This window comes from Arvicanthis niloticus, chromosome 20, assembly GCF_011762505.2.
Source record: "Arvicanthis niloticus isolate mArvNil1 chromosome 20, mArvNil1.pat.X, whole genome shotgun sequence".
Lineage (NCBI taxonomy): Eukaryota > Metazoa > Chordata > Mammalia > Rodentia > Muridae > Arvicanthis > Arvicanthis niloticus.
In genome coordinates, this window is record NC_047677.1 from 50,031,412 (window position 1) to 50,044,832 (window position 13,421).

The following is a 13,421-nucleotide window of genomic DNA, read 5'->3' on the forward strand; positions in this document are numbered from 1 at the left end:
GAAAGCTTTTTCTCAGACCTCATTCTGTGCCACAGACTTCAGTGTCTCTGGAGTCTGGCTCCAGCTTTCTGAGTCTCCTGCCTTTCACCCAGCCCTTCCCCGAGTCTGCAGAGACCTGGAGCCTCCTGCCCCATATTGTCACACTCACACCCTAGATGGCATCTAGATTATGGACACTCTAATCCCATCCCAGGATGGTCCCATGAACACTGCTGAGTCCCCAGAAGAAATCAAGATGCCTCATCCTTTCAACTCTCTCCCTCAGATCCCCCAAAGACACGTGTGACCCGTCACCGCAAATCCAAAGGTGAAGTCACCCTGAGGTGCTGGGCCCTGGGATTCTACCCTGCTGACATCACCCTGACCTGGCAGTTGAATGGGGAGGACCTGGGTCAGGACATGGAGTTTGTGGAGACCAGGCCTTCAGGGGATGGAACCTTCCAGAAGTGGGCAGCTGTGGTGGTACCTTCTGGGCAGGAGCAGAAATACACATGCCATGTGCAACATGAGGGGCTGCCTGAGCCCTTCACCCTGAGATGGGGTAAGAGGGTGTGGGTGCAGAGCTGGGGCCAGGAAAAGCTGGAGCCTTCCTGGAGATGCTGAGCTGGTCATGGCTGAGAGTTGAATGGTCTTCATCTTCTCTTCCCCTCCCCTTCCCAGAGCCTGCTTGGTACAATAAGCCCAAGTGGATTGCTACCCTGATTCTAGTTCCTCTCGTTTGTCTCGCCTTGGTGCTTTGCATATGGGTGAAGAAGAATGCAGGTAGGGAAGAAATGTGTTCTGGGTTTTCTTGTCCCACTGAGCGTTTGAAGCCTTGGGTAGAGGTACACCCTGCTTAGGTAATGGGATGTACCTCCCACAGCCTTGTGTCCTCTTAGCCTGGAGCCTTTTTGTTTAACCTTAAGTGAAGGGGACTGAAGGACAGCTTCTGTTTGGGGACAGTTCTGGTGACTAAGACCTCATGCCCAGCTGTCACAGGCAAAGGTCTCACTGAGGGCAAACCTCCAAGGAGGTGCAATGTCACCTCAGCTCTGGAGATTTTCCTTGGGCCCAGGACTAAGGGGTTTCACTAGACCAGTGGTTTTCAAACTGTGGGTCAAGACTCCTTTGGGGGGTCCTTATCAGACATCCTACACGTGAGATATCTACATTACAATTTGTAACAGTAGCAAGATTGCAGTTATGAAGTAACAACAAAATAATGTTATGGTTGGGGTCACCACAACACAAGGATAGTGTATTAACGGTCACAGCATTAGGAAGGAAGAGAGCCACTGGTCTAGGCCCTTATGGCTGCCTGCTCCTATGCCACCCATACATGGTTTTCTTTCCTCAGGTGGGAGAGGAAGGCGTGACACCCAGGAAGCAGGTGAGTGTGGTGAGGGCTGATCTCTGAGACCCTTGGAGCCCATGGGAGCCTACCCAGCCCATAGCTCTTCCTTTAACCTCCAGTCTTCTCGAGTCTGACTGGGTCCTATTTTGTTTGTTCCTAGGCAGAGACAGTCCCCAAGACTCTAGCGAGATTGTTGTGGATGATGAGGTAAGATACAGGGTGGCACAGAGGACTCATGATGGGAATGAAGAGGGTCTTTTGGATTGGGACACTCTGAGTGAGGAGTGAGCTATTTGGAATATCACCAGTTACAGTACCTGCCCTGAATCTGCTCTCACCCTTGCAGGAGACAGAAACTCGCTTTTGGGAAAATGACTATAGGAATAATCTAAGTCACTTCCCTGGAACTTCAGGGTCGCTTAGCCTGTCACCCTAAAAGAGGTATCAGCCTGTTCTCCTCATCCCTCCCCACTGTTGGTGTTGCTTCCCTGCAGCTCTCAGAGGCCTCACTTAGTCTCCTCACTCAGGAACACCCTCAAGAGAACACGCACAGCTGCACCCCCCGCCCATCACCTGTGGGATCGCCTGCAACAGCTACTGAAGAGTGGAATCTTTCCTTTTGTATCCCATTAGCGAATCTTCATTGTCAACGTGACTGGATTTAGAGTCACCTGGGAGATGCCCCTTTGGGTGGATGTGAGGGTGTTTCTAGACAGATTTAGCCAACAAGGGATGCAAGGAGCCCCACTGATTGGACAGAGTCTCAAGAGAAAGCCAGCAAAATGCTAGAGCTCCCCTTCCTCTGCTTCATGACCAGGGCATGAGCAGGCCAGGTCTTGCCACCCTGGACAGAAAATAGGTCCCACCTTTCTGTCTTGAATATCTGACCACCTGTCTCTTCCCTGTGTGGCATCTAGTCAGGCATTTTGTCACGATGTCAAGGGGTCCAGGGAGAGGAAGCTCCCTCCTCTCACCCACAGCACTAAGGGTGCTATCCCCGATGTCTCAGGGACATTTAATCAGTCAAATTGGGATCAATGGCTTTGATGCAGAAAAGAACTGTGGACTATAGTAGAGATGGGGTTTAATAAAAAAATTATTTTTTTTTAATTTTAAGGTGTCTTAAATCTATTTATTTATTGTGTATGCACATATGAATGCTATAGTACACATGGGAGACAGAGGACAACTTGCTGGAGTCCGTTCTCTTCTTCCACCAGGTAGGTCCCAGGGATGGCGCTCAGGTCAGCAGACTTGGATGTAAGCGCCCTTACCCACTGCTGCCCCCAAAGAAGTATTTTTTGAAGGTTGTACCATTTTTGGTTACTCATTTTTACTGGACTTAGACTTGGAAGTAGAAGCAGCTTACATGCGGTCTGACCCTGGCATGTTTTCTCTGGCTTCCTTCATTCTCTTGGCCCAACACTCAGCTCTGCAGCCTCTCCTTGGTCTCCATAGCACACCGTCTCTACAGAACAATACAACGGGTGTTTTGTTGCAGGAATTGTGGAGTGACGACGCGGGGTCTCTGGGGCTTTAGTCCTGGCCTTCTTACCTTTGCTTACTTTCTGACAATGTACTGGCCGACACCCTCAGCTTCTTTAGGAAGACTGAAAAGCTTTCAGATTCTGCAGTTCTTTTGGGCCCCAACCGCAGAGGCACAGTACTATCTGTCAGCCCAGGAATCTCCTTGTCTCCTTTGCTTATGATAACCAAGTTGAGGACTCAGACTGGCATCCATAATGCGTCTGCGGACGGACTCTGTCCCCTCTCTCCAGCTTCCCTTGGTCTCTCAGAAGAGTGTTAGACAACAGCAGGTGCACTCTGCTGTGGGTCCAGACACCTTGCTGGGACCTTTTAAGGGAAATCCTTGTTTGCTGTTCTCACCACTGGTTCAGACCATGCAGACTATTCACCCATAGGATCAGCAACTACTTCTGTGACATTCGCTTCTCCTGGAAGGTACAGAGCTTGCATTCATCTTCCAGGAGTGGCTGGCAATCAGTGGCTGGGAAGGAGATAGTTAGCTTCATCCTGACATAGCTGACCACCTGGGGAAGCCATGAAAAAGAATCAATAAAAGCATTTTAATGTCGACTTTCAGCAGGAGGATTAAGAGAGATGCCAAGAGAAGAGAAAGATAAATGTTAAGAAAGACAAAACTGCTGTGGTGGCCATGCCTCTAAACCCCAGCACTTGGGAGGCAGAGGCAGGTGGATCTCTAAGTTCAAGGCCAGCCTGGTCTACAGAGTGAGTCCCAGGACAGCTAGGGTTACACGAAGACACTGGCTCAAAAAACATAATAATAAATAATAAATCAATTAACTAATTAAATTAATCAAAAATAAATATACTTTTAAAAAATCAAACAAATCCAGATCTAAAATATCGTTGAATCCTCTGTGCGTCTTTTCATTTTCCAAAACCAAACACCCAATATTTACTTCATCGATGACCATGGTTGTGAGCTGCCTTGTGTCTTGCAGAGGACCTGTGTGTAGCATTCACACACAGGTCCTCTGCAAGAGCAGCCAGCGCTCTCTCTTAACCACGAAGCCATCTCTCCAGCCCTAAATTCTAATATTCCTTTAAAGCAATAGAAAATCGAGTCTTGACAAGATTACAGTAAAATGCCTGAGTGGGAAAGTCTATATAAATTATCATGTACAACAGGGTTCCATGGTACATTAATGGATTGTTTTACAAATAAATATTCTTTCTAAATCCCTTTCTGCCTTAACTCTCAGAGTTAAAGTCCCATCTAGAGTTATTTACAAGCTGTGATTCTTGCCTTTGTTTGTGAGACCCATTATTACAACAGTTCAATACCACATCTCAGCTTGCACTCTATGCAATAAAAATCCTACTCTGACATATTGAAAAAAAAAAAAAAGGCCAGGAAAGAAGTTTCCACAAAGTCATGGGGATGGCTGGCTCTGAGAATACACTGTCGCCTGCAAAGACGGATGACTCCATTCTGGTCCTATGAGCACACTGTGGATTCTATCTGAGAACCAACAACCCACCTAAGACGTGACAACTGGAAATCTGAGGTTCTTGTGGACCAGCTGAAGTATCAGCCATCTGACTCAGACTGTGGCAGGCATTAGGCAATGGCATTTGTTATAAGATAATGGGGTCACTCACCCTAGGATCAGGTCCCTTTACAACTCAAAATGTGTCATGTCTATAAAATTAATGTTTGTTGATGGATGTTGGTGGCGCACACCTTTAATCCCAGCACTCGAGAGACAGAGGCAGGTGGATCTCTGTGAGTTCAGGTCAGCCTTGTCTACAGAGCAGATAGATAGATAGATAGATAGATAGATAGATAGATAGATAGATAGAATTAGTGTTTCTTAATAAAATAAATCAATAAAATAAAAGAATAACAGTTCACAACACAACCATGAACTTTGAACAGAGAAAGCCCAATACTCCACAGTCAGGCAAGACAACTGTTTCTCAGGGTGGCCACCAGGTGGCAGTTTGCTCCTGGCTGAAAAGGCTTTCGTGGCAACAATTAGCTACACGGGCTTACAAAACAAATTCATCCTGTTCTAGGAATTCCTTTAAGGCTGGAGGGTGAGCTCTGGGCCTCAACCACTTTCTGTGAATTCTCTTTCTGATTTCTGCACAATGTGGTTCTTGGGATCACATCTGAGGAAGCAACAACAGATGCATGCCCTAAAAGCTGCCTCAGGGTTCATCTCCACCAACCAGGAGAGTGAGACTTCCACAGCTTAGTCCCACCCCAGTGCTGGGTCAGGTCAGTTTGCGGCTGTGAACCATGTCCTGCAGCAGGAACCTCTGGCCTGGGTTGCTTAATGCAGACAAACAAATGACTGCAGTGTTCCTGCTGCCCTACTTGCACCATACACATGCAGGTCCTCCAACATGGAGAATAAGTGGGTCTTTACACTATAGAAGATAAAATTGCTCCTACCCTCCCACAGTGTCCCTGTCACACTCAATCGGGTCCTCAGGCTGTGATGTAGACATTCCCAGGGGATCCGTGTTCCACCATTGTCAGGAGCCATAATGGGACAAGTTAATAATTAGCAGGTGATCATCCTGAAATGCTTGCCTTGGATTATTATATAATCTGTGACAAGTGAGCCCTTATCACAAGGCTGTAAGGAACTTATTTTAGGAAAGATTCCTGCTATTAATATGCTTTTCCTATTATTATTATTATTATTATTATTATTATTATTATTATTAAAACATATGTAACAATCACTAAGCAATAGCACACCCCTTTAGAGCAGATCTCTGCAGATCCACGAAGATGTACTGTCTTGTAGTGATGCTATATAGACAAATAGATGACTTCTTAAGTCTTAATGATGATCCTATAAGAATTCCTAAAATTATATCAATGATTATTAACCTCTTTTATAGTGGGACTGCTATTACATCCCTTTCTGATAGTCAGAACTCTGCCAGTCTCCCAAGTGTCATCAGTTAATTGCTTTTAGATAGTAACCAGACCTTCTCCTACTCAGAGCACATTCCAAGAAGTTGTAAAACAATTAACCTAAGGTCATAAAAAGGGAACTAATGATTTATTATAGGTGCTAGGACAGAAGATAAAAGATATTGCCTGGGTTTATCTATACAAAACTTCACTAATAACCTATTGTTTTAAAGCTTCAGTGAACCTGTGGAGCTGAGACAGGTGATGGATGTTTAGCCAGATAATTACTCCTAATGGATACGCATGTAAACATTCTCTGTTGTGAACTTCTATTTCAATTTATGATTTGATTTTTGGTGTGAACTTGTGATGAACTTTGTAACATGTGATCATGTATTCTGAAGGATGTATAAGTACTGAAGACAAAGACAAAGAGATGGTTGTTTGCTCCTTCCTTTCCTTTTCCCCTGCCTAGAATTTTTTCCCTTAGAATTTTTTCCTTTTTAGATTTTTTTTTCCTTTTCCCCATTCAGTACCTTTCTGCTTTTCCCCTTAGATAACTTTGACAGGAAACTTTTTACACTTAGTAATAAATGCTATAACTTCTCTAAGTGTCTTTTCTTCCTGTGACCTCAGACTAGAAGGCCAGCAGACTCAGTTAAAGCCCAGCAGTTCCTGCTGAGATAGAACAAAGGCCACATTGCCTAATCCTCTGCTGTTGGGCTGCAGGTGTTAATCACCTAAGCCTGCAGTCTTTTACCCTCAGAAGTTTTTAGGACTTTTTAGAAGTTATCATCAGCATTTCAGTACAGGTCAGAGAGCCAGAAAGCCCTGAGATCCTCAGACTTTAAAGCCATCACCAGAGTCCTACTCTGTGCCCCTGCCACTACCCTCTCTGAGCCGGGAGGCTCTCAGCACACCATTTGTAAGAGTTGCCACTGAACCTTAGACCCTTCGTAAACTTGCCACCGTCAACGGTTTTGGTTTTGTGTCCTGGCACTGCTGCTCTGCACGGATTCAGCCCTGTTTCCTAGTTCCCCTACTGGTCCTGAGTGCTCGCCAAGGCACCTGCTTCAGTGAGCTCTAAGAGCCCGTGTATTTGGTTACCAGGGAGATGCAAACCAGCCGGGTGTCCGGTGCCTCCCACGTCCACTGTGGCTCACGCCCACTAGTGCATTGTGCATTCTACAGTGTGACCAGAGCCACATGCAGTTCTTGTGACCCTTGTTGGGCCAGCTTTGCACGGGTCTTGTAAACAATCCAGTTTGGGCCACTGAGGTGTGTGTCAAATACTGCCTTCCTCAGCCCCAGCTCTCCCTTCAGCGTCCCACCTTCTTCAGTTCTGCAGTGACATGAGAAGTCATGGGTGCCAAGTCCACACAGAGCACTGAACCTCAGGTGTACAGTGCTTGCCTTTCATTGGTGAGGCCCTTGATTTGTCCCCAGCTAGAAAAGGGGGGACACACAAATGACATGGAAGCCTTCTTGGCTATGGGCCTGGTTTATTTCAAATATCTCAAAATTGAGCAAGAACCTATAAGGTCAAAGCTTTGTTGTTGTTGTTTTTTAAGATTCATTTATTTCCTATGTATACAGTGTTCTGCCTACATGTCGGCCTGCTGGCCAGACGAGGGTTTGTCTTCAGAAATGGGGCCCTGCTGTCAGTTTGTGGAGAGGCAACAGCCTGGATTGTTTGGGGATTACCATGGGACCCTTTTGGTCAATAATTCAATTGGATGTAACCCAGTTGTGGTACTGGAAGCTTCCTTTGGTGGCAAGAACTGGCCAGTTGGGGCTCTGTCTCCCTCATTATTTAAGGAAGTTAAATATTTTAGGAAGTTTCCATTACATTAGGTTTCCCTTCTGCCCCTCAGTTCTAGCTGTCTCTCCCCACATTCTGTTCCTCAACCTCTTCTCCACTTCCCCTCACCTGTTCATCCTGCTCTCCCCCCACCTGATCATCCTGCTCCTGTGCAACCCCCTGCCCCGGCTCCAGTCCAGCCATAAAATCTATACTGTTTTCCCTCCCTGGGAGATCCTTGTGTCCCTTCCTCTATGCCTAACCTCTCTGAGTCTAAAGACTGTAGCTTGGCTACCATTTATTTAATGGCTAATGTCCACATATAAGTGAACACATACTGTATTTATCTTTCTGATGACCAGGTAGTTTTAGCATATGGAGAGAGAAACATTCCATGGTGGAGTTACATTGTAACCAACCATCTAATAGCTACCACTTGTGTAGTTACAGTGTTGTATGTTTACACAGAACTGAGTACTGAAGAGAATCCTTCTGCGGACTGGAGAGATGGCTCAGCTGTTAAGAGAGCAAACCTACAGCATGCAAAGAACCTGAGATCAGTTCCCAGCACCCATGTGGCAGCTCACAACCACCTGAAAGTCCAGCTCCAGGGAATCTGACGCTGTTTGGTCCTCCTCGGGCACTGCACTCATCTATCCACACAAACACGCGTATAAATATAACTTATAGAATAACTACAACTTGATACCCACTGGGAAGCCTCCCCTTTTTTGAAGAGAAACAGGGAAGTGGATGGGGGAGGGGAAGGACTGGGAAAAGAGGAAGGGGAAACTGTGGACAGGATGTAAAGTTAATTAATTAAGCTGAAGCTTACACAGACTCTGCAACAAGACTTGGAGAAACAGTGTGCCCAAGAACTTTAAGAGGCAGAGAAGATAGTTCCGTTAAAGTAGGTCATACAAATGGCTCCTACTGCTTTCTCTTTCATAAAGATACAAATGATGCAGTCTCAATTCTCATTCCTGTTGGACGCCTAGTTTCTAAAGAAGCCAATCAGCGACGCACAGGTTCTAAAGTATGGAGTCAACAGGAAGACAATCCACATTCAGGCTCCTCACAGTCCCCCTACCCCCTTTACCCCCCGCCCCCGGGGTGAGGATGTTAGGATTACTACCTTCAGCCTACTTGCTCCTCCTGCTGGCCAGCGCCAGCGTCCAGACCCAGACAGGTAAGTGAGGGGAGGGGTCGGGAGCGGAAAAAAAGACTCTGCGAGGAAAAGTGGAGGGAGGGTGGTGGTGGCAGGGGTGCAGCACCCCAAGTTCCGCCGCCCTGTCCTAATCCCTCCCCTGCCTTCACCTGGGACCCTGAGCCTGGAGGAGGTCGGGGTCTCACCGCGCGCCGCCCCCAGGCTCACACTCGCTGCGGTATTTCTACACTGCGGTGTCCCGGCCCGGCCTCTGGAAGCCCCGGTTCATCGCTGTCGGCTACGTGGACGACACGCAGTTCGTGCGCTTCGACAGCGACGCGGAGAATCCGAGATACGAGCCGCGCACGCCGTGGGTAGAGCAGGAGGGGCCGGAGTATTGGGAGGAGCAGACACAGATCGCCAAGAGCCATGAGCATATTTTCCGAGTGAACCTGAGGACCCTGCTCGGCTACTACAATCAGAGTGACGACGGTGAGTGACTGTGGCCGGGATCACAGACACGACCACTTCATGTCCCCTGAGACAGGCCTGGGTCATCTTGACCCGCTGGGTCAAAGTTTCATCCAAACACCTTCCCAGAACCTCAGACAAGAACCCCACCACCCCCATCCCCACCCCCACCCCCCACCCCGCAGAGTTCTGCTCAGGTTTCAGTTGCACTTTTGTTTTTGAAAGTTCTGGGATATTCACCGACAGCAGGCAAGGTGGCCGCAGGTGGCGCTGATCAGCGTATTCCTTCCAGAGTCTCACACGCTGCAGTGGATGTATGGCTGCGACCTGGGGTCAAACAGGAGCTTCCTCCGCGGGTATTGTCAGGAGGCCTACGATGGCCGGGATTACATCACCCTGAATGAGGACCTGCGCTCCTGGACCGCGACTGACGTGGCCTCACAGATCTCTAAGCGCAAGTCAGAGGAGGCCGATGAGGCCCACCATCAGAGGGCATACCTGCAAGGTCCTTGCGTGGTGTGGCTCCAGAAATACCTAGAGCTGGGAAAGGAGACGCTACTGCGCACAGGTACCCTGGAGACATCTCAGTTTTCCTCTGGGGTTTGGGGGAAGGCTTGGGGTATAAATAACTCAGGGGCAGAACGCTGTCCAACAGGCGCAGCGCTGAAGAGGAGGGAGACTCCCAAGGCTGCTTTTCCCCTGCAGGGAAACTAATCCTTAACACAAGCAAAACTATGGCCCGGGACCCATGGGGAGCTTTTTCTCGGGCCTCCCTTTATGCCCTACTCAGTGTCTCTAGAGTCAGACTCCAGCTTTTCTCAGTCAGATGGGGACCAGAAGCCCTTCCCCCGAGCCTGCAAGACCTGGAGCCTCCTGCCCCATATTGTCACATTCACATCCCAAAGCATCCCAAAGAACACACCTCCCAGGTGCATGTGCTCTAGCTGGGGTCTAGATCATATACACCCTAATCCCATCCCAGTCCTCCTGTCCTTCCCAGGATGGTCCCATGGACACTGCTGAGTTCCCAGAAGCAAGCAAGATGGCTCATCCTTTCAACTCTCTCCCTCAGATCCCCCAAAGGCACATGTGACCCGTCACCCCAGATCTGAAGGTGAAGTCACCCTGAGGTGCTGGGTCCTGGGCTTCTTCCCTGCTGACATCACCCTGACCTGGCAGTTGAATGGGGAGGACCTGACCCAGGACATGGAGTTTGTAGAGACCAGGCCTTCGGGGGATGGAACCTTCCAGAAGTGGGCTTCTGTGGTGGTGCCTCTTGGGAAGGAGCAGAGTTACACTTGCCATGTGGAACATAAGGGGCTGCCTGAGCCCCTCACCCTGAGATGGGGTAAGGAGGGTGTGAATGCAGAGCTGGGGTCAGGGAAAGCTGGAGCCTTCTGCAGACCCTGAGGTGGTCAGGGCTGGGGGGGGGGGTCACAACCCTCACCTTCATTTCCTGTATCTGTCCTTCCCAGAACCTCCTCCATCCACTGACTCTAACATGGTGATCATTGCTGTTCTGGTTGTCCTTGGAGCTGTGGCCATCATTGGAGCTGTGGTGGCTTTTGTGATGAAGAGGAGGAGAAACACAGGTAGAAAAGGGCAGGGTCTGAGTTTTCTCTCAGCCTCCTTTAGAAGCGTGCTCTGCTCATTAATGGGAAACACAGCCACAGCCCTCATTGCCTAGTCTCTAACCTGGGTCTGCTGCCAGTTCTGGATACTTCCTAGGGCTAGAGTTTCCCTGGTCTCTCATGGCTTTTCTTCTCACAGGTGAAAAAAGAAGCTATGTTCATGTTTCAGGTAAGTGTGCATGTTGGGAGGAGGGACAGGGGCACCCTTGTCCCTGAGGCCCTTGGGATGGAGCTGGAGCTCACGGGGAGTTCAGCTGGCCCATAATTCTCTCTTGCCATGTCCTCTCCATCTCCTGAGTGTGCCTTCTTATTTCTTCTACCGCAGGCTGCAAGGCTTCCCAGGTCCCTGACTGGCCTCAGAAGGCATAAAAAGGTACAAAAACCCCTAGGGGCCTGGAATTGGACCTGAGGCAAAGGGGAGAACACTGGGTCCCAGGGCCTCTCAGATTTAGACATTTGAGTGACTGGCATCTTTATATTGAGTGTTCATGACTCTTGTTCTATTGCTTCAGACAGTTGCCTCGTGGGGCTGAGTAACAAGTTCTGACTAACCATCTGAGGATGCTGCTTTTCCCTGTGAAGAACTGACAAGCCCAGTTCTTCCTCACCTACCTGGACACCTGATTTCATAACAGAAAATTATAATCTGATTCTTGGCTGGGTGTTTCCTGCTGTTTTTATCTGTTTTGAATGAAAATGCAGTTTCCAGCAAGGTAACGCAACACAGTTGTGCAGTGGTAATGACACTGGCAGATATTTGTGAGCTGGGTGTGTGGTGTGCTCTTGTTATTGTAGGAAGAACATGCCATGAGCCCCCCATCGGAGAGAGGGCAGGGACAGGGCACACCTTGTTCAACTGTGCTGTCTGTTTATCCTTAGACATCAGTTTCTTTAGAGGCCACACAAAGTCATTAGAAAGACTGGGGTGGACAATGACTGGAGAGATAGCTCAGTGGTTATGAGTGTTTGCTGTTTGATGGGTGGTGGTGGTGCATGCCATCGAGCACTCAGGAGGCAGAGGTGGGTGGACCTCTGAGTTCAAGGCCAGCCTGGTTTATAAGGCAAGTTCCAAGATGGCCAAGTGTAGGAGGAGCTAAGGTGGGAGGAGAAAGGAGGAGGAAGAAGAGGAGCAAGTCGAGGGAGAGGCAGAGATGTAGCAACATGGATGATCTAGCATGTACCGAGAGCAGTCCTGGGTAACAACTTATCTGGGTTAGTTCACTGGGAAACACCTCTAGTTGTGTGGGCATATTGTTACTGAGCATTACCAAATATATAAAGCCTTTGATTAATATTTAAGCATTAGAGTCTCATTTCACATCGGGCCTGCGTGGATGACGGGATGGTCTGGGCACAGCCCAGCTTCGTGGACACAGCGTGGAAGACTGGCAGAGCCATCTCCCACTCTGGCATCTCGTGGGTGGCAGAGCCGGCGTCTCTGGCCTCTGAGCAGCCAGCCTGAGCTGAGCAGCAGTGGTACGCCGCCTCCGCTTGTGGCCACAGGCCTAGGCTAGTCGGGAACATGGCGGCTGAATAAGAAAAGCCAGATTGAATGCCGCCGCCAGTTTAAATCTCTCCAGCAACAGCCAAGGCTACACAGAGAAACCCTGTTTCAAAAAAACCAAGCCTAGGGCTGGAGAGTTGGCTCAGTGGTTAAGAGCACTGCTTTTCCAGAGGTCCTGAGTTCAATTCCCAGCACCGACATTGCAGCTCACTGTCTGTTACACAAACAGTCCTTGTCTCACACAGATATGAATGCAGATAAAACACCAACACATGTAAAATTACATCTTTTAAAAAACAAAAGGTCCATGGGCTGGACAAATGTTCTGATGGTAGCTGTGAACGACTCACAGCCTTATAGCAGTTTCTGTTGTTTGGTGTTAACCATCTGTCTTGCTTATTTTTCTCCTTGCTGTGATAAGACACTATGACCAAGGCAACTTATAGAAAAGTTTGTTGGGGACTTAAGAGTCCATGGCCACCATGGCAGGGAACATGGCAGCAGTCAGTCAGGCATGGTGCTGGAGCAGACGCTGGCCACTTGTCTCTTGATCCACAAGCATGAGACAGAGAATGATGGATAAAAATGGCTCAGCAGGCTTCTGAAACCTTAAAGCCTATCTCCAGTGATACACCTCTTCCCACATGGCCGCTTCTCCTGACCTGCTCAAAGAGTTCCACCAACTGTGACCAAGTATTCAAACATCACACTTGTGAGGAGTAACAATTCAACCTGGGGCCCGCCAGTCACACACGGGTGTAGTATGGCAACACAAGAGAGTCAGCTCCACCTCACCTCCCTCCAGCCCTCAGGCCTCCACACTCCTCGAGGTTTCTGTCATTTCTCTCTTGGTGCCCCCGGCCTGTGTGAATCCAGCTATGTATTCCTTAGTTCTCTAACTGGGCCTTGAGGTTCTTCTGCACCTCCTTCAGCGGGCCTGCATACTTGGTTAGCATGGCGGTTCAAACCAGTCAGGTCCACAGTGATTCTGGTCCATGTGAGCTATACCCACCAGTGCATCATCGCTGTAAACAAAGGTCCGTGCAATTTATTTAGTTTATGTATTTGTCCATACTGTAGCTGTCTTCAGACACACCAGAAGAGGGCATTACGT

The 13,421-nt window shown here is 48.6% G+C and overlaps 2 protein-coding genes and 1 long non-coding RNA gene across 5 annotated transcripts in view; 2 read left to right on the forward strand and 1 right to left on the reverse strand.

The window, feature by feature from the left end:
• LOC117724821 (H-2 class I histocompatibility antigen, Q10 alpha chain-like) overlaps nucleotides 1-2,443 on the forward strand; it is a 3,811-nt gene extending 1,368 nt beyond the window's left edge. The window contains exons 4-9 of one of the 2 annotated variants that reach the window (XM_034524755.2): nucleotides 266-541; nucleotides 661-762; nucleotides 1,337-1,369; nucleotides 1,494-1,540; nucleotides 1,680-1,774; nucleotides 1,861-2,001. In XM_034524755.2, the coding sequence (XP_034380646.1) occupies nucleotides 266-541; nucleotides 661-762; nucleotides 1,337-1,369; nucleotides 1,494-1,540; nucleotides 1,680-1,769 (548 nt within the window). In that variant the 3' untranslated portion in view covers nucleotides 1,770-1,774; nucleotides 1,861-2,001. Of the gene's footprint in view, nucleotides 1-265; nucleotides 542-660; nucleotides 763-1,336; nucleotides 1,370-1,493; nucleotides 1,541-1,679; nucleotides 1,775-1,827 lie in introns of both variants that reach the window. The other variant, XM_034524754.2, reaches the window with a different exon arrangement.
• Nucleotides 2,412-13,421, reverse strand: part of LOC117724828 (uncharacterized) — a 36,999-nt gene continuing 25,989 nt past the window's right edge. Inside the window, exons 2-3 of one of the 2 annotated variants that reach the window (XR_013105357.1) lie at nucleotides 9,413-13,332; nucleotides 2,412-3,384 (exon numbers count right to left, since the gene is read on the reverse strand). This is a non-coding gene — a long non-coding RNA (uncharacterized LOC117724828). The remainder of the gene's footprint in view (nucleotides 3,385-9,412; nucleotides 13,333-13,421) is intronic. The other variant, XR_013105356.1, reaches the window with a different exon arrangement.
• On the forward strand, nucleotides 8,581-12,102 carry LOC117724820 (H-2 class I histocompatibility antigen, D-37 alpha chain-like). The gene is made up of 8 exons (XM_034524753.2): nucleotides 8,581-8,743; nucleotides 8,924-9,193; nucleotides 9,465-9,740; nucleotides 10,245-10,520; nucleotides 10,648-10,764; nucleotides 10,943-10,972; nucleotides 11,129-11,176; nucleotides 11,316-12,102. Exons 1-7 carry the CDS (start codon nucleotides 8,593-8,595, stop codon nucleotides 11,170-11,172), a joined length of 1,164 nt encoding a protein of 387 aa, XP_034380644.1. The 5' UTR covers nucleotides 8,581-8,592; the 3' UTR covers nucleotides 11,173-11,176; nucleotides 11,316-12,102.

Bases quoted from the DNA above. Each gene is read 5' to 3' on its own strand.
- LOC117724820 (XM_034524753.2), top strand. From the start codon at position 8,593: ATGGAGTCAACAGGAAGACAATCCACATTCAGGCTCCTCACAGTCCCC. The intron at 9,741-10,244 runs GTACCCTGGAGA...TCTCTCCCTCAG, and splicing joins GGAGACGCTACTGCGCACAG to ATCCCCCAAAGGCACATGTG. The intron at 10,521-10,647 runs GTAAGGAGGGTG...TGTCCTTCCCAG, and splicing joins GCCCCTCACCCTGAGATGGG to AACCTCCTCCATCCACTGAC.